This window comes from Antennarius striatus, chromosome 16 (genome assembly GCF_040054535.1).
Source record: "Antennarius striatus isolate MH-2024 chromosome 16, ASM4005453v1, whole genome shotgun sequence".
Taxonomy (NCBI): Eukaryota; Metazoa; Chordata; class Actinopteri; order Lophiiformes; family Antennariidae; genus Antennarius; species Antennarius striatus.
Window position 1 is genome coordinate 20,674,504 of NC_090791.1, and position 15,450 is coordinate 20,689,953.

General features: G+C 39.5%; 1 protein-coding gene across 1 annotated transcript; it reads left to right on the forward strand.

Moving 5' to 3' along the window:
- The first annotated feature begins 2,490 nt into the window (after positions 1-2,490).
- Positions 2,491-15,450, forward strand: LOC137609745 (scavenger receptor cysteine-rich type 1 protein M160). The gene is made up of 19 exons (XM_068337003.1): positions 2,491-2,549; positions 3,196-3,528; positions 3,621-3,722; positions 4,250-4,456; positions 4,524-4,697; positions 4,814-4,968; positions 5,222-5,375; positions 5,461-5,772; positions 5,979-6,287; positions 6,625-6,921; positions 7,151-7,456; positions 7,555-7,848; positions 9,433-9,702; positions 12,527-12,705; positions 13,236-13,347; positions 13,462-13,581; positions 14,214-14,282; positions 14,562-14,798; positions 14,989-15,450. Exons 1-19 carry the CDS (start codon positions 2,492-2,494, stop codon positions 15,174-15,176), a joined length of 3,876 nt encoding a protein of 1,291 aa, XP_068193104.1. The 5' UTR covers position 2,491; the 3' UTR covers positions 15,177-15,450.

The window sequence follows — 15,450 nt, forward strand, 5'->3', positions numbered from 1 at the left end:
AGTTGCTCATTTGGGCTCATCATAAAGGAGTGGCCCGCCACTCTACCTACGTCTGCATGCATACAGGACCCGTGTGTGTGTGTGTGTGTGTGTGTGTGTGTGTGTGTGTGTGTGTGTGTGTGTGTGTGTGTGTGTGTGTGTGTGTGTGTGTGTGTGTGTGTGTGTGTGTGTGTGTGTTGAAGGCCTGTACACACTTATGTATACACGTGTGAATTACTAACACTAAAGTGTGCCACTCATTTCCCTTTGGGGATTATTTGAGTATATAAAATAAAAAAAGAAGAAGAATTTATCAGCTGTGATTTATTGTTTTTGAACTGATGGCGTTGCAGATTCAGAGGTTTTTATGCTGTATCTAAGGTTTGGAATATGGTTGTTATTATTGTGGGATGTTGTGTGTTAATAATAGAAAAACAATCCACTATTTTGTTGGGAGGTATAGCCTGTCTGTTAAGAAAATGAATGTGTTCACTGACTGCATACTGTGTGAAAGCAACATGAACTGTGTGAATGGTACGGACACAAAAGACCGATGCTGTGATAATTGTGTTTAGAGTTTTGAAAATGTGATTACTGTTTGGACAAACGCTTGTTAGCGACTGGAAAAAACTGTAAAACAAGATGACTCACAGATATGAGAAATGGGCTCTCTGAATCAGACATGAGATGATGATATTTAAAAACTGAATGAATGATTTACTGTATCGGTAGAAGATATTTAAAGTTATATAGTGTATTTGCAGCTGTTCACTACTAATCAACCATGATAAACTCAGTTGCTAGGTGATAATTTTGTGTTTCTTGCAAAAATAAGGGAAAGGAGATGTAAGATCACTGTTTCCTGTCAAGATAAAAGATTTGGTTTCAGAAACACAAGCCAAACCAGCAGCTGAATCATAGTACATCTGTGACTGCATCACTGATAAATGGAAATATGTGATCAAAACTCTTCCAATTGACTCACAGATATGAGAATGATGGTAAATTACTCATGTGTTGCTGCAAAAAAGCAGCTAAAATACAAAAAATAAACACTTGTAAGAGAAATGTAACAGACGTGAAAATATATGTCAGTGTAGCAAGATAATTTAACCTATCAACAAATAACAAAATGACTTGATTCTAGTGTCCGAATAAATAGGGTGAAAAAAGTAAAAGAAATAGTAACATGCATACATATATTCATAAATACAGTATATACATACATTCATACACACAGTACATACACACGTACTGTACATACATACATGCATACGTACATACATACATACATTTCAAATATGGATGTATTGTCACTTATTGAAATAATATTAATGAATAAATGTGATAATTAAATGTACATTATGGAAAAATGAACATTCTGTGAAAGACAATTGAAAGTTCTCCTCAGTGAGTTCTTCCATAAGAAGCGTGGGCACAGGAATGGCTTCTTTTGACCTTTAGGTTTTTATTCAGATGGATTAAAACAAGACGATTATGCTATAAAGAATACAATCAATGATTTTTTTGTCTCAGTAAAAGATATATAAAGTTATACACTGTATTTGCAGTTGTTCACTTCACATCAACCATCATTAACTCAACTGTTAGCTGTTAATTTTTGTTTCCTGCAAAGATGGGGGACAGGAAATGTAAGATCACAGTTTCCTTTTGAGATAAATCATTTGGTTTCAGAAACACAACCCACAAAATTGTGGTGTTACTTCTGTTTTTTTATCTCTGCTGACAAACCCTCATTTTAGCCAGCTATACTAATCTGTGATGACATCAGTGATGAATGTAAATATGTGATCAAAACTCTTCCATGTGACTCACAGATATGAGAATGATTCCCTTCTCCTAAGAAATAAACTGAAATAAAAACAGTAACATGCATGAATACATACAAATAAACACATACATATACACATACAAACATACATGCATCCATACATACATACATACATACATACATACATACACACATACATACATGCATACATACACACATACTGTACATATATATACATACGTACATGCACATATACATACATACATACATACATTTAATACATACATGTATACATATATATACACACATACATATAGTACGTACATGCACATATACATATATACATATTTCATATTTCATGTAAAAATTTGGATGTATTGGGACTTATTAAAATTACAACTGATTAAATGTAATAATTAAATGTGTACATTACGGAAAATAACGATTCTGTTGAGGTCTTTGATAAAAGACAATAACTAACAGCTAACAGACAGCATGTTATTGTTAGAGACCAACCAAAAATAGTGTAATTTAATTTTTTTGCGTTAGGTTTTATAACCTGTGTTAAGATGTCTCAGTAATATTGGTAAAATTGAATTTATTTGTCTTCCTGAACATGTGTGCTTTCAAAAACATGAATTTGTTACTGGTTGGCTCATCCTTGGTTGTATAAAGCAGCGCTGGCGTTAGTGAGAGTCATTCTCATCAGGAGGTGTCATGATGATGTGGTTCATTCTCCTCTACATGATTCTTGTTCAATCAATGTTCTTACTTCAAGGCAAGTGGCATCACTTTTCTTTATATTTGCACTTTGTCCTAATTAAAACTGGATAGTTTTTTATAATAAACCCTTTAGACAAACTTGAGTTGATTAGTCTTTGCTAGGTTTTCTTGAAAGCTAATTTGATACCTGGAAAGGAAGGAAATGTGAAAGTAAGACTTTTTTTTTACAGTGAAATCTGTTAAAGGTAAAAAAAATTTAAAAAATATTTTTTTGATTTAGTTTTATATTTTACAAAATGACAAGAAAATGTTGACATTTTTAGAATTGTAAAAATTTATGATCAATTATTTATTTAATATGTATAATTACTGTTGCCATGCGCTGCAATGAATGAAATAATTTTGGCCACATTGTAGTGGAAAATTCAGTTTTTTATATTTCAGTGCATTTAGATGAATATTTAAAGTTTGTTGTCATCACTTGCAGATGAAATCATCCAAAAATAAAGTCAGTTATCCAAATTCAAATGTAGAAAAACGTACCAAAACTTGGTCAAAACTGTCTTTCAATTACAAATGTCACAACTTAAAAATGGAATAAAATTTTCTGTTTGTATTATTTTGGATGACAATTGTTTGTGTTTTTGCATTTTACAGGTTGCAATTTAAAATAGTAATAACTGTAATTTATTCTGTCTCAGAACTTTGTTTCGTACAAGCCGGTAATGTAACCAGGCTGATTCTTCAGAATGGAACCAGCCCCTGTGAAGGCCACATTGCCGTCTACCATGACGGAACATGGGGCTACGCCGGGGACACGGAGTGGAGCAGGAGCGCTGAGGAGGTCGTGTGCAGGAGCGCTCACTGTGGAAAACACGTGTCAACGGAGAACACGCTGCGACCGGTCGGCAGCAAAGTGTGGATCAATGATTTTAAATGCAATGGAAGGGAGAACTATCTGTGGAAGTGTGCACACCCTGGGTGGGGGGCCAGCATTTATCGAAAGGACACCATGAAATGGATCAAATGTTCAAGTAAGTAGTTTTACGACTCAAACCCAGCCCATCATGATGTAGATGAGGACTGTGGGAATAACAGATTAACAGACCTTTCTTTTCTGCTCCAGATGAAATTATAATTAGCCTGGATGGATTTAAATGTGCAGGAGCTGTCAAATACTCCACCGATGGGGGGAAAACCTCAGGTTATATTTGTGACGACAACTGGGGTAAGAGCTGTATAACCTGAGGCAAGTCTTCATGTAAAGTTCTTTCAATTGTATTTGTACTTCCTGCATGTGATATGACTACATGTTACACGTACCGCTGCCGACTTAGAACATATGATAATATGTGATCATTTCATTTCAGTCTGACTTCCTGCTGATGTTTAGTTTCCCGTTAGCTTTTTTCGCCTCAACATTTTTCAGTTATCCAATCATGTTTAGTATTGATACGATCTGAGATTCACTTCCTGTTTGCCACATTGCCTTTTTCTTTTCACAAATTAATTTCTGAAGCTTTAATAATTTTCCAGAGATCCCAGATGAGACTCCTCTGTTACCTTTTGATATCATATTGTATTGACTGACATTTAATTTTTATCCCTTCGATTGTCTTTGCTCTGGCCATGACTTGTCTGTTCTGCTCAACTTCTGTTGTTTGTGGACTTGTCTTGTTGTTTGTGTGATCCTTGAGTTTGAGCCAACCTTTTGAACCAGGGCGTTACAGATCCTATACATGAATCCTCCCTCAGGACCAAACGAAGCCAACCGCTTGTGTCGACGCCTCGGCTGTGGTACAGCCACGGAGGTTCCACACCTGATGGTTTGGAGAGAATTTGAAAATTCAGCGAAAATTAAGATTGACTGTTCGGGCATGAAAAATCCAGCTGATCTGTGGCATTGTGCCACAAGTCAGGATACGAGTTCCTGCTCAGGGCCGGCTTCTGTCAAATGCTCAGGTAACACACGCCTTAACGTTTACTGGAGGGGGGCTTGTACCTGGATTAAAGGCGTGACCTGAAACAGGTCACTGGCGACTGCAGCTTAAAGGAAACACACCAAACGTCTGTCACGGGCGGCTGGAGGTGGAGGAAGATGGCAGCTGGAGGTCGTTGAACCCGAGTAGTCCTGGTAGGTTTTGTCAGCACATGTACTGTGGGACCAGCCACAGTGTGGACGGCAGGCAGCTGAAGTGTACAGGTGATTCATTTAAGGTTCAACCACTATGTTTCTACTAACAGCCTGAAACTCACATTTAAATTCACCTGAGCCAAATAAAAATTTGCTAAATATTCCAATGCTTTTATTTCCCATAGACAACGTCACAGTTGGTCTAATGGACAAGAATAAACCCAGCAAATGTTATGGGGCAGTTTATGTTATGGTGAATGCTTCAAGTCATCCTGTGTGTGGCTCCAAATGGACCAGTAAAGACGCTGAACTGGTTTGCCGGGAGTTGAACTGTGGGCAAGTGAGTCGTCAGTGTCGTGTTTTAGAAATAAAAAAGCAGATTAAACACATTTAACATTTGTTAAACAGCAGTGACTGTTGTGACAATTACTTTATAATATGAGCTGATAAAATGTATCAGAGGAAAACGAGTCGTCTCCTACTTCGAACCTTAGCATCCTGGTATTAAAAGGAAAGGTGATGGTGTTTATAATGTTTTTAAAGTTTTAAATCGACTCAGCAGAAGCGGTGCTGAACACTGTTGTCTCTCCTAGTTGGTCAGTGACTCCAGTAAACCCTCGAGCATAAAGAACGGTATAATGGACCGTGTGAACTGCTCCGGCAGCGAGTCGTCGCTGTGGTTCTGTGGAGCGAAGCGCGACAAGCAGCCGTTCTCCTGCTCGTCCCAGGCCTACGTCGTCTGTGCAGGTGAGACCAACAGTCATAACGCAGTGAGAGCTTCATATTTAAACTGTGCACCACGGTTTATAATCCCGCTGCTGTAATTGTGCAGACAGTATTGACGTGAGATTAGCTGATGGCCTGGGACGATGTGCTGGGAGAGTGGAAGTCCAGTATGAAGGGCGATGGCGAAGGGTTGATAGAAACGGTTGGACAGACATCAATTCAGATGTCGTCTGCAATCAACTGAAATGTGGGAATAAGAGAAAATCCCCAAATCCAGATTATTTCAGCCAGGGCTCCGGTGATTTTCTGGGTAAACATGTGAAGTGTCGATCCGATGCCTCGCATATATCTGAGTGTGTTAAAGACTTCTCAAAGACTGCATCCAGGCAGACGTCTGTGACAGTGATCACCTGTGAAGGTGAGTATTTCTTCCTTTTCTTATTTGACTCTATAAACTGGGTGTAGAGGTCCAGAGGAGGATCTCAGTCATTTCTCTTTGAATAATTGAGATGTTCTACAGAAAGACAACTGTCCACCAATACAGTGAACGTCTGTCTCAGCTCCATTGTGTGGTTGCTTCAGGACCTGGACCGTCTACCTCCATTTATCTCTTTACCTTTCCAGAGCATCAGGTTGTGTTTCTCAAAGGGAATCATTCGTGTTCTGGTACGGTGGGGATAGAGCGTGGTGGAACACCCTACTGGCTGTCTGGATCGAAGGAAACATGGAACCAGGCATCTGCAAACGCTGTGTGTCAGCAGATGCATTGTGGGAAAGCCTTGAACTTCAATTCAGTTCACAGAACTCAGGCGGCCACAGACATCTGGGATGCTTCATACATGTGCTCGTCCAACAACACATCTGTGTTTGAATGTAAAAATAGGACTCTGCCACCGGACCACTATGACTCTGTTGCTGCTCTGGAATGCTCAGGTAATGAGAACAAACGTGATAAACAGGATTTAATCTGGTTCAACAAAGTCTGAAATGATTGTGAAATCTGTCTTTGGTACTCAAAAATGACTCAAATCCATCCAGATCAGATCCTGAGCCATAAACCGATGCGACAGGTGATTCATACATAGCTCTAATCATTCAAAAATGATGTACTCTGAACGCATTTTAAGACTTTTATCTTGGGAACTAGTGTGAAGAACATTGTAAAAGAGTGTTGTAGTGTTGTGTCCTGTCACTCACCTTTTCACTGGCATGAGATTGAAACACAGTCATCTGTCAGACATGATGACGCGTCACGATCTTTTTGAAACAGGAACCATCAGCATAACCCTGACCGATGATTGTTGGGGGAACGTCAATGTGTGTGTTGGAGGGGATTGTGGAGACGTATGTGCAGACTCCTGGACCGTGAACAAGTCCAGCATGCTGTGTGAGAACCTGGGCTGTGGGACTCCAATTGGCACCAATAGGGAACCTGAAGAAAGGGGGGTGATCGTCAAGAGTCTGCACTGTACAACACACACCACCAACGTGAACCAGTGTAACCTCGTGTTAAACAGTGAGAAAGATACCAGCTGTGACCACAGACCAGCCTACGTCGTTTGCTCAGGTACATACACACTCACATGTTAGTTCCATCGGGTTGTGTTTATTCTTCTGGTCAGAATCTCTTTCATCGTCCTGTCGTTTCATCCAACTGTTCAGTAGAGTGATGTTTCTTCTGCTGATAATTCCACATTCCTGTTACGTGGTACTCAGCTCAGATCAGAGACATCCTGATGGGACTGTCAAAAAAACGTTTTTTGATCCAAATAACTTTTTTCTACATTTGTCTTCAGGACATGTCAAAACCAGAATCAGCACATCCAGACACAAATGCATTGGAACTGTGGAGATCCACTCTGAGGGTCAGTGGCTCCCCGTGTGCATCGATGCTCTTCGAGACATTGAAACACAAAAAGTAATCTGCAGGGAGGAGAAATGTGGTCAAGCTGTAAACGTCAGTGAGCATTTTGGACCGAAAACAGGAGGTCTTCGTGTCATCTCACAAATTCAGTGTGGAGATAAAGACAGGAACTCGTTTGGAGCGTGTACAATGACTTCTGACCAGCACAGCTGCTACCAGGGCGTCCTACAGTGCTCTGGTATCAACATGATTTCATCTTCATGATTTTGATTTTGCTTTCCTGCCAAATACATTTCATCTTTTGAGTTCTGCACTTCCTGAATGTGTTCTTCACAGACTGGAGGAAGATGGAGCTGAAACACGGCGATGCCTGCAGTGGAAATGTGTTTGTCCACTCAGAGAGAGGTAGACAAGCCGTCTCCATCCAAGGCTTGACAGAAGTTGAGAGCAACAGGTTGTGTCAGCACCTGAAATGTGGCAGCGTCAAGTCGAACGAGTCAACTGTCACCAAATTAAACACTGATTTGAAAAAAAACTTCAGTTGTGAAGGTGTCAAAGATCCGGTGAACATCTGGGCTTGTGAAAAGCAAGACTTTCCTTCAACAAGGCAGCTCTATGTTGAATGTCATGGTAATTTTTTCTATATGTCTTTCTCTCCTTCAGCAAATGATCAGCTTTATTTTTTTTTAATCGTTAAAAGATGTGCGTTGACATCATCGTCACTATGGCTTAAATACAGGCAGTCCTCAACATTCAAACAGAACTGGTTCAGAGAGGCTGTTCATAAGTTGAATTGTTTGTAAGTTGTTATTTATTAGTCTAATCTATAATTGCCATTTGAGGTCATTTAAGTGCCGGTACTACTCTAAACACGGAAGTAATTCATCCTTAGAGGTGTAGCTTTAAAGCCCATCTTTGATCCACTGAGTTCGACACGCCACTTTATTTGTGATCACTGGGTTTTACTTCCACCAACTTTCTCGACCAATAGTTGACTTCAAATACCAAAATACTCAGAGTTCGAAGTTAGTTAATGCTTCTGGGCAGAAATCCAAAGCTGTTTCAGTCCGTCCACTGGACTCTAGCAAAGTTCCTTGGAGACGTTTCGTCTCTCATCAAAGGGGCTTCTTCAGTTCTGAAGGTGTCTGGTCTGGTCCCAGATTATTACCCCTGTGGGGTCTGGTCCCAGATTATTACCCCTGTGGGGTCTGGTCCCAGATTATTACCCCTGTGGGGTCTGGTCCCAGATTATTACCCCTGTGGGGTGTGGTCAGATTGTCAACCCTGTGGGCTGTGGTCAGATTATTAACCCTGTGGGGTGTGGTCAGATTATTAACCCTGTGGGGTGTGGTCAGATTATTAACCCTGTGGGTTTGGTCAGATTATTAACCCTGTGGGTGTGGTCAGATTATTAACCCTGTGGGGTGTGGTCAGATTATTACCCCTGTGGGGTGTGGTCAGATTATCAACCCTGTGGGGTGTGTTCAGATTATTAACCCTGTGGGGTGTGGTCAGATTATTACCCCTGTGGGGTGTGGTCAGATTATCAACCCTGTGGGGTGTGGTCAGATTATTAACCCTGTGGGGTGTGGTCAGATTATTAACCCTGTGGGGTGTGGTCAGATTATTACCCCTGTGGGGTGTGGTCAGATTATTAACCCTGTGGGGTGTGGTCAGATTATTAACCCTGTGGGGTGGGGTCAGTGCTATTCACATTCCAACGACCATAGTTGTAATCCATCTGACTGCTGAACGATGGTTGATGGGGGTACCAGGGGATCGTTGCGAAATGCGACTTTCACCTTTGTATGTAAATGAGGGTCATTAGCATGAGACGTATCACCTGGGAGACAATCTTTTAGGGAGTTTCGAAAGGACCTTATTGTAAATGGGCCAAAGGTTATGTCACAGACCACCCCCCGTTCAGAGATGGCTTCTCCACTTTGACGTGGATGTCCTCTTTCACTCCTCTCTCACACCTTCTGTCTACCCTGTTCAATTTCTGAACATTGGTATCCAGAAATGAGGGTCCCTCTTCTTTGAGGTGCAGAAAGACTGATGAGGTGAAGGCAAACTCAGTTAAGAGTTACACAACGGACATTAATGAATGTTGTCAATGGTTTTGTGCTTAATACTACCTAGGATTTGACTTCTCTTCTGCGTTCTACCTGTGAGATCTGTTAACGGTGATCTTGTCATCTTGCTGCTTTCCAGACGAGCCCAGGATCACCCTTTCAGAGAAATGTGCTGGTGAGGTCAGAATAAACAACATCAGTGTGTGCAGCACTCACTGGAACATGGACTACTCACACTTGGTTTGTCAAGAACTAGATTGCATCAGAGCCATTTCCTTTGATATGAAGCCATCCGATCCAAACCAGAAGCACTACCTGGTCCACTGTGAGGACTACCACCACAAACTGGGCCAGTGCAACAGATTTATGTCCCAGTGTGAAGGAGGACTGGTGTCCATTTTCTGTGCTGGTGAGTTGGGATGCATTATAATCATCATGTCCTCCAGTTGATGAAATGTCTATAATGCTTTAAAGAAAGAACCAATCGGTTCTACCAAATTAAGAATTCCCACAAGAATTCTCTCAGGAGGTTTCTAAGGATTCATTAAAATGTATCAGAAGCTTTAATTTACAGTTTTTTCCAGTCGCTAACAAGTGTTTGTCCAAACAGCAGTCACATTTTCTAAACTCTAAACACAGACTCACACCTACAAAGCACAATTGTCCAAATGGTTAATTTTCTTCTCAAAAACACATTTCATTAAATAAACACTAACTCTTCATTTCAAAATAGAACACTTCTTTGTCTGCACACACTAACTTTACCAAAACACTGGATATTCGACTCAAAATGAAATTATTATGTCAAACAATAATACTTGTTTTCACTTCATAAAGTACATGCAGTCAATCAAAGTACACCAGGTTTCAAAATACTGGGTATTATTGACATTATAAAAGTTACAAAGACTTTAATGTTTCAGTTTTACTAGTACAGTATTTGCCTGAAAAATGTACACAAAGTGTCTTGGTTTAAACTTAATGTCCACATGTAATGTTCACATTAAAATCATTCCAGTAAAGAGTAAATCAGGTTTTTTCCTTTACAGTTTATTACAGGAGGTCCAGTAAAAATACTGTTTACTGTATGATGGAACAGAAAAAGATTACAGTGAACAAAATATCCATGAAAACACACAAGAGTGTTCTGAACAAAAACACAACAGCAAAAAGCCCAGAAAAAAAAGGCGGGGAGGGATTTACGTAAAAAAACACAAAATTACTGTCTCTAATCTCTAATTACTGTCTCTAATCTCTAATTGCTGTCTGTAATCTCTAATTACTGTCTGTAATATCTAATTGCTGTCTGTAATCTCTAATTACTGTCTCTAATCTCTAATTGCCGTCTCTAATCTCTAATTACTGTCTGTAATCTCTAATTATTGTCTCTAATCTCTAATTACCGTCTCTAATCTCTAATTGCTGTCTCTAATCTCTAATTACTGTCTCTAATCTCTAATTACTGTCTCTAATCTCTAATTGCTGTCTCTAATCTCTAATTACTGTCTCTAATCTCTAATTGCTGTCTCAAATCTCTAATTACTGTCTGTAATCTCTAATTGCTGTCTCTAATCTCTAATTACTGTGTCTAATCTCTAATTGCTGTCTCTAATATCTAATTACTGTCTCTAATCTCTAATTACTGTCTCTAATCTCTAATTACCATCTCTAATTTGTAATTGCCGTCTCTAATCTCTAATTACTGTCTCTAATCTCTAATTACTGTCTCTAATCTCTAATTACTGTCTCTAATCTCTAATTACTGTCTCTAATCTCTAATTACTGTCTCTAATCTCTAATTACTGTCTCTAATCTCTACCATCTCTGATATAATCCAAGGCGATGCACCTGGGATTGAACCTCTTGGTGTGCCGGATCCCCCCCAGTAATGATCTGCTGTGTGTCAATGGGGGGGGCAGTGACTCAGTGGTAGAGCGGGTCGTCCAGTGGTCCAAGGTTGGCGGTTCGATTCCCCCTCCCACCCAAAAACACCTGTAGTAAGAGCTGACAGTGGGAGGAGTCAGCTCACCTCTGGAGCGCTGCAGACGCACCCTTGAGCAAGGCGCCGTCCCCCTTAGAAGTTGCTCATTTGGGCTCATCATAAAGGAGTGGCCCGCCACTCGACCCCCCCCCCCCCCGCATGCATACAGGACCCCTGTGTGTGTGTGTGTGTGTGTGTGTGTGTGTGTGTGTGTGTGTGTGTGTGTGTGTGTGTGTGTGTGTGTGTGTGTGTGTGTGTGTGTGTGTGTGTGTGTGTGTGTGTGTGTGTGTGTGTGTGTTGAAGGCCTGTACACACTTATATACACGTGTGAATTACTAACACTAAAGTGTGCCACTCATTTCCCTTTGGGGATTATTTGAGTATATAAAATAAAAAAAGAAGAAGAATTCATCAGCTGTGATTTATTGTTTTTGAACTGATATCGTTGCAGAATCAGAGGTTTTTATACTGTATCTAAGGTTTGGAATATTGTTGTTATTATTGTGGGATGTTGTGTGTTAATAATAAAAAAACAATCCATAATTTTATTGGTTATAGGTTGTTTGTTGAGTAAATGAGAGTATTGTGGTGATGTGTTCACTGACTGCATATTGAGTGAAAGCAACATGAACTGTGTGAATGGTACGGACACAAAAGACCGATGCTGTGATAATTGTGTTTAGAGTTTAGAAAATGTGATTACTGTTTGGACAAACGCTTGTTAGCAACTGGAAAAGCTGTAAGATAATAATCATGTGTTTACACGGTCCTTTAGTTGGTAACTTTTATTCTTGATTGCTCTTTCCTTTATCAGTATTTTTACTTTCGATAGCTATTTGTGTTCCTTGTTTTCAAAAGATTTTTTTCTGACTAACAATGAAATAATTAAAAAAATAAAATGAATGCAATTACAGACAGACCACTTGTGAAAAGATAACTGGACTTATTTTGCTGTGTGACAAACTTCTATGACCGCTATAGCCAGGGGCTAAGTAGCCTAGCTTACTAGGGAGCACAGTGAAGCTGCTAATTAAAGCATTTGTGTCATTTAGATTTTTCATGCTTTAATAATTTTTTTCTTTTGTTTGTTGAAGTAGAACTTGTGGTTTTATTTACCTCATGATTGTTATAAATATGGATTAATATCCTTATAATTTTCTCCATTAACTGATTAACTGTGTGGGAAAAAACTGAGTGAAACGTTTGACTGATCAGTAATTTAAGTTGAATGTTTTTTTTCTTTCTTTTCCAGGTAATTTGAAGTTCAAGACCACAGAAAAATGTGGAGGTCAGATTATGGTCAATTATCGAAACCAGTGGGAGAATGTGTGTCTCCTGTCATTTCCATCTGAGCAGAAAGAAAACCTGTGCCGACATCTGAGTTGTCCCGGTCACAACGACAGCTTAGCACTACGTAACAGCACCCCGCTGGTAGGTATTTCAATTATTCCATTATTGTTCTAAGGTCTGTCTAACTACAGTAACCCCTCGCTTGTTCGCGCTTCAAGGTGCTCGGCTTCACCTCATCGCGGATTTCTAGTAAGTAGTCATGTGATACCATACACGCATGCTATTGGCTAAGAGCATCCTGAAGTGCGTTACGATCCGAGACTCACAGTATATTAAATAAACACTTAAAAGTGTTTTAAACAGTCTATCAGAGTGCTTTAAAGGTAATACAGATAGAAGGTAGTTTAATATCAGTGTGGGGGGGAGGGGGGATCAGAAACGTTTAAATAACCGTAAATAATAAAATAAATAATAACGTAAAAAATGTGAATAAATGTCGCTATATCGCAGAATTTTGTTACTTGCGGGTGGTTCCTGGAGCACATTAACCGTGAGTAAGGAGGGATCACCAGTACTTGTTTTTTCTTTCCATTCGTTCAGTTGTTATTCCTCACCTCCATATCGTGTGTCCCTGAAGACGCGTTACTCTAAAGACACGTTTACATTTAAAGGTCAATGTGAGCTTGGAGACAGCGCTGGACTGTAAGACAGAGTGGAACATGGAGTACTGTGTGAAGAGCTGGTCTTGTGGTTCGCTGAAGCCAGCAGAGATCTACTGTAACGGTGAGCACAGCCGTGAAAACAGGCTGAAAACAGTCCTCTCTAGTGTTGACACATGATGTAGTTCTACCTCTGTGATTAAAAGTTGAGGATGAAATGTGTTTGTTTCATTTTCAGGTTATGGGAGAGTAACCAAACCCCCCATCACAAAGTCTATCATCCTGGGAGTGGGACTCTTGTTTCTGGTAGTAATGATTGTATTTGTGTGCATGAAGAAAGCCAGGGAACTTGCATTGTGTGAGTTTTTAAAATTAAAGAGTTAATTTGTTTCAGTTTTGTATTTTGAATCTGAAAAAAAAAAGTGTCAATCCAACAGAATTATCCACTGATTCTCTTATCATGAAACAGTGTAATGGAGCCTTCTGACCACTAGAGGTCAGACTTCCTGACTACTACACAAATCAACAATTTCCTTGTTTTTCATTTGAGACATTACAGACAGTACACACGTTTTATTCAAAAAGGCTTATCAGGACAAAATCATCATCATCATCATCATCATCATTATTATTATTATTATTATTATTATTATTATTATTGTTATTATCATCATTATTATTATTATTATTATTATCATCATTATCATCATCATCATCATCATCATCATCATTATTATCATTATTATTAGTAGTAGTATTATTATTATCATCATCATCATCATCATCATCATCATCATCATTATTATTATTATTATTATTATCATCATCATTATCATCATCATTATCATCATCATCATCATCATCATCATTATTATTATTATTATTATTATTATTATCATCATTCTTTTTTTTTTCATTATTTTTACTATTATTGTAAGGTAGTTGTTTTTGTCATTTACTGTTTACTTGTCCTAATTTCTTTTGACGTAGCCAAAACGTTTGACACCAGAAGTGCCAACCATGATGATGTCATAAGCAAAGCAGAGAAAGGTCATCACAGTGAGTCTCAAGACATAAAAATGGATTCAAACTTCATTGTTTAATTGTAGTTTTTTTTTACATAGTTTATAGTTATGAACAAAACTCTACAATACCATATTTCTATAAAGGAAAGGCATCCATTGATCAAAGGTTGGTCACTGAACATTTGAGCAGTGACACCAGATTTAAAAACAATCTTTTATTAGACTCTGACTCTTCGCTTCTTGTATTCTTCTAGTTTATTCTTTGGATTTATGTTCCCTGTTATTAAAGTTGTTATTGTTCTCTGTTATGCAGAAATCAGGTCTGAAACCGAACACATGATGGAGGCCGACAAGCAGAGCATTTCCTCTTATGATGATATTGATGAGGCTGATATTGATGAGGCGGATATTGATGAGGCTGATATTGATGAGGCTGATATTGATGAGGCTGATATTGATGAGGCTGATATTGATGAGGCTGTCGATGTTCAGTCCCTGACTCCCCAGGACACCACTGCTGCCACTGCCGGGGAAAACGCTCTTTCTGAAGGTGCTTCTGGAAAATTCTGATTCACTTTATTCATGTTTCAAAAGCTTTTAAGTTCCTTCTGCTTTTGCGTGTCACGGGGGTTGCTTACGGGCAGGAGGTGGGGTACGTCCGGCGTGATGCCACTGCACCACCATCACTAGAGGCTCTCTAACTGTTAATTGTGCTTTAACACAGAGTCTTTTTCTCGCAGGTGGGGCATCCTGTGAGGTGGACAGCCTGGAGGAATCCTATGATGACATTGAAGGCTGCCCTGAAATCATTTTGATACACAACATCCCTCAAAATGCCCCTGACAGTGTGGCGATGGCACCCCTGGGGCTGATGCCAGAGGGGGGCGACCGGGCCCAACCAAGAGGGGTGGAACGGGATTGGGTTTAAATTTCAACCCGGCCTCAGGACTGACATGACAGCAAAACTTTACAGATGGTTGTTGTGTTCTATTGGTCATTTCTGTCATTTATTTTAGATAAGCTAATCAGGCTGAGCTCATTCTCTTGTGTGTTAAGACTTTTATTTAGCTTCCAGAATTATTACCCTCTTCTTTCATTGTTTGTCTCCAACAATAATTCCAGCGTCAAACTGGCCTGAGGTCCAGGACTGTGTGAGTGAAGTAGTCAAACCTCAGTAAACATTACATGTTGGTATTCTTCCA

What these genes read in the sequence shown, in the direction of transcription:
- LOC137609745 (XM_068337003.1), top strand. Translation starts at nt 2,492, where the DNA reads ATGATGTGGTTCATTCTCCTCTACATGATTCTTGTTCAATCAATGTTC. An exon ending in TGCTGCTCTGGAATGCTCAG is followed by an intron (nt 6,288 to 6,624) that starts GTAATGAGAACA and finishes TTTTTGAAACAG; the next exon opens with GAACCATCAGCATAACCCTG. An exon ending in AGCAGAGATCTACTGTAACG is followed by an intron (nt 13,348 to 13,461) that starts GTGAGCACAGCC and finishes TTTCATTTTCAG; the next exon opens with GTTATGGGAGAGTAACCAAA.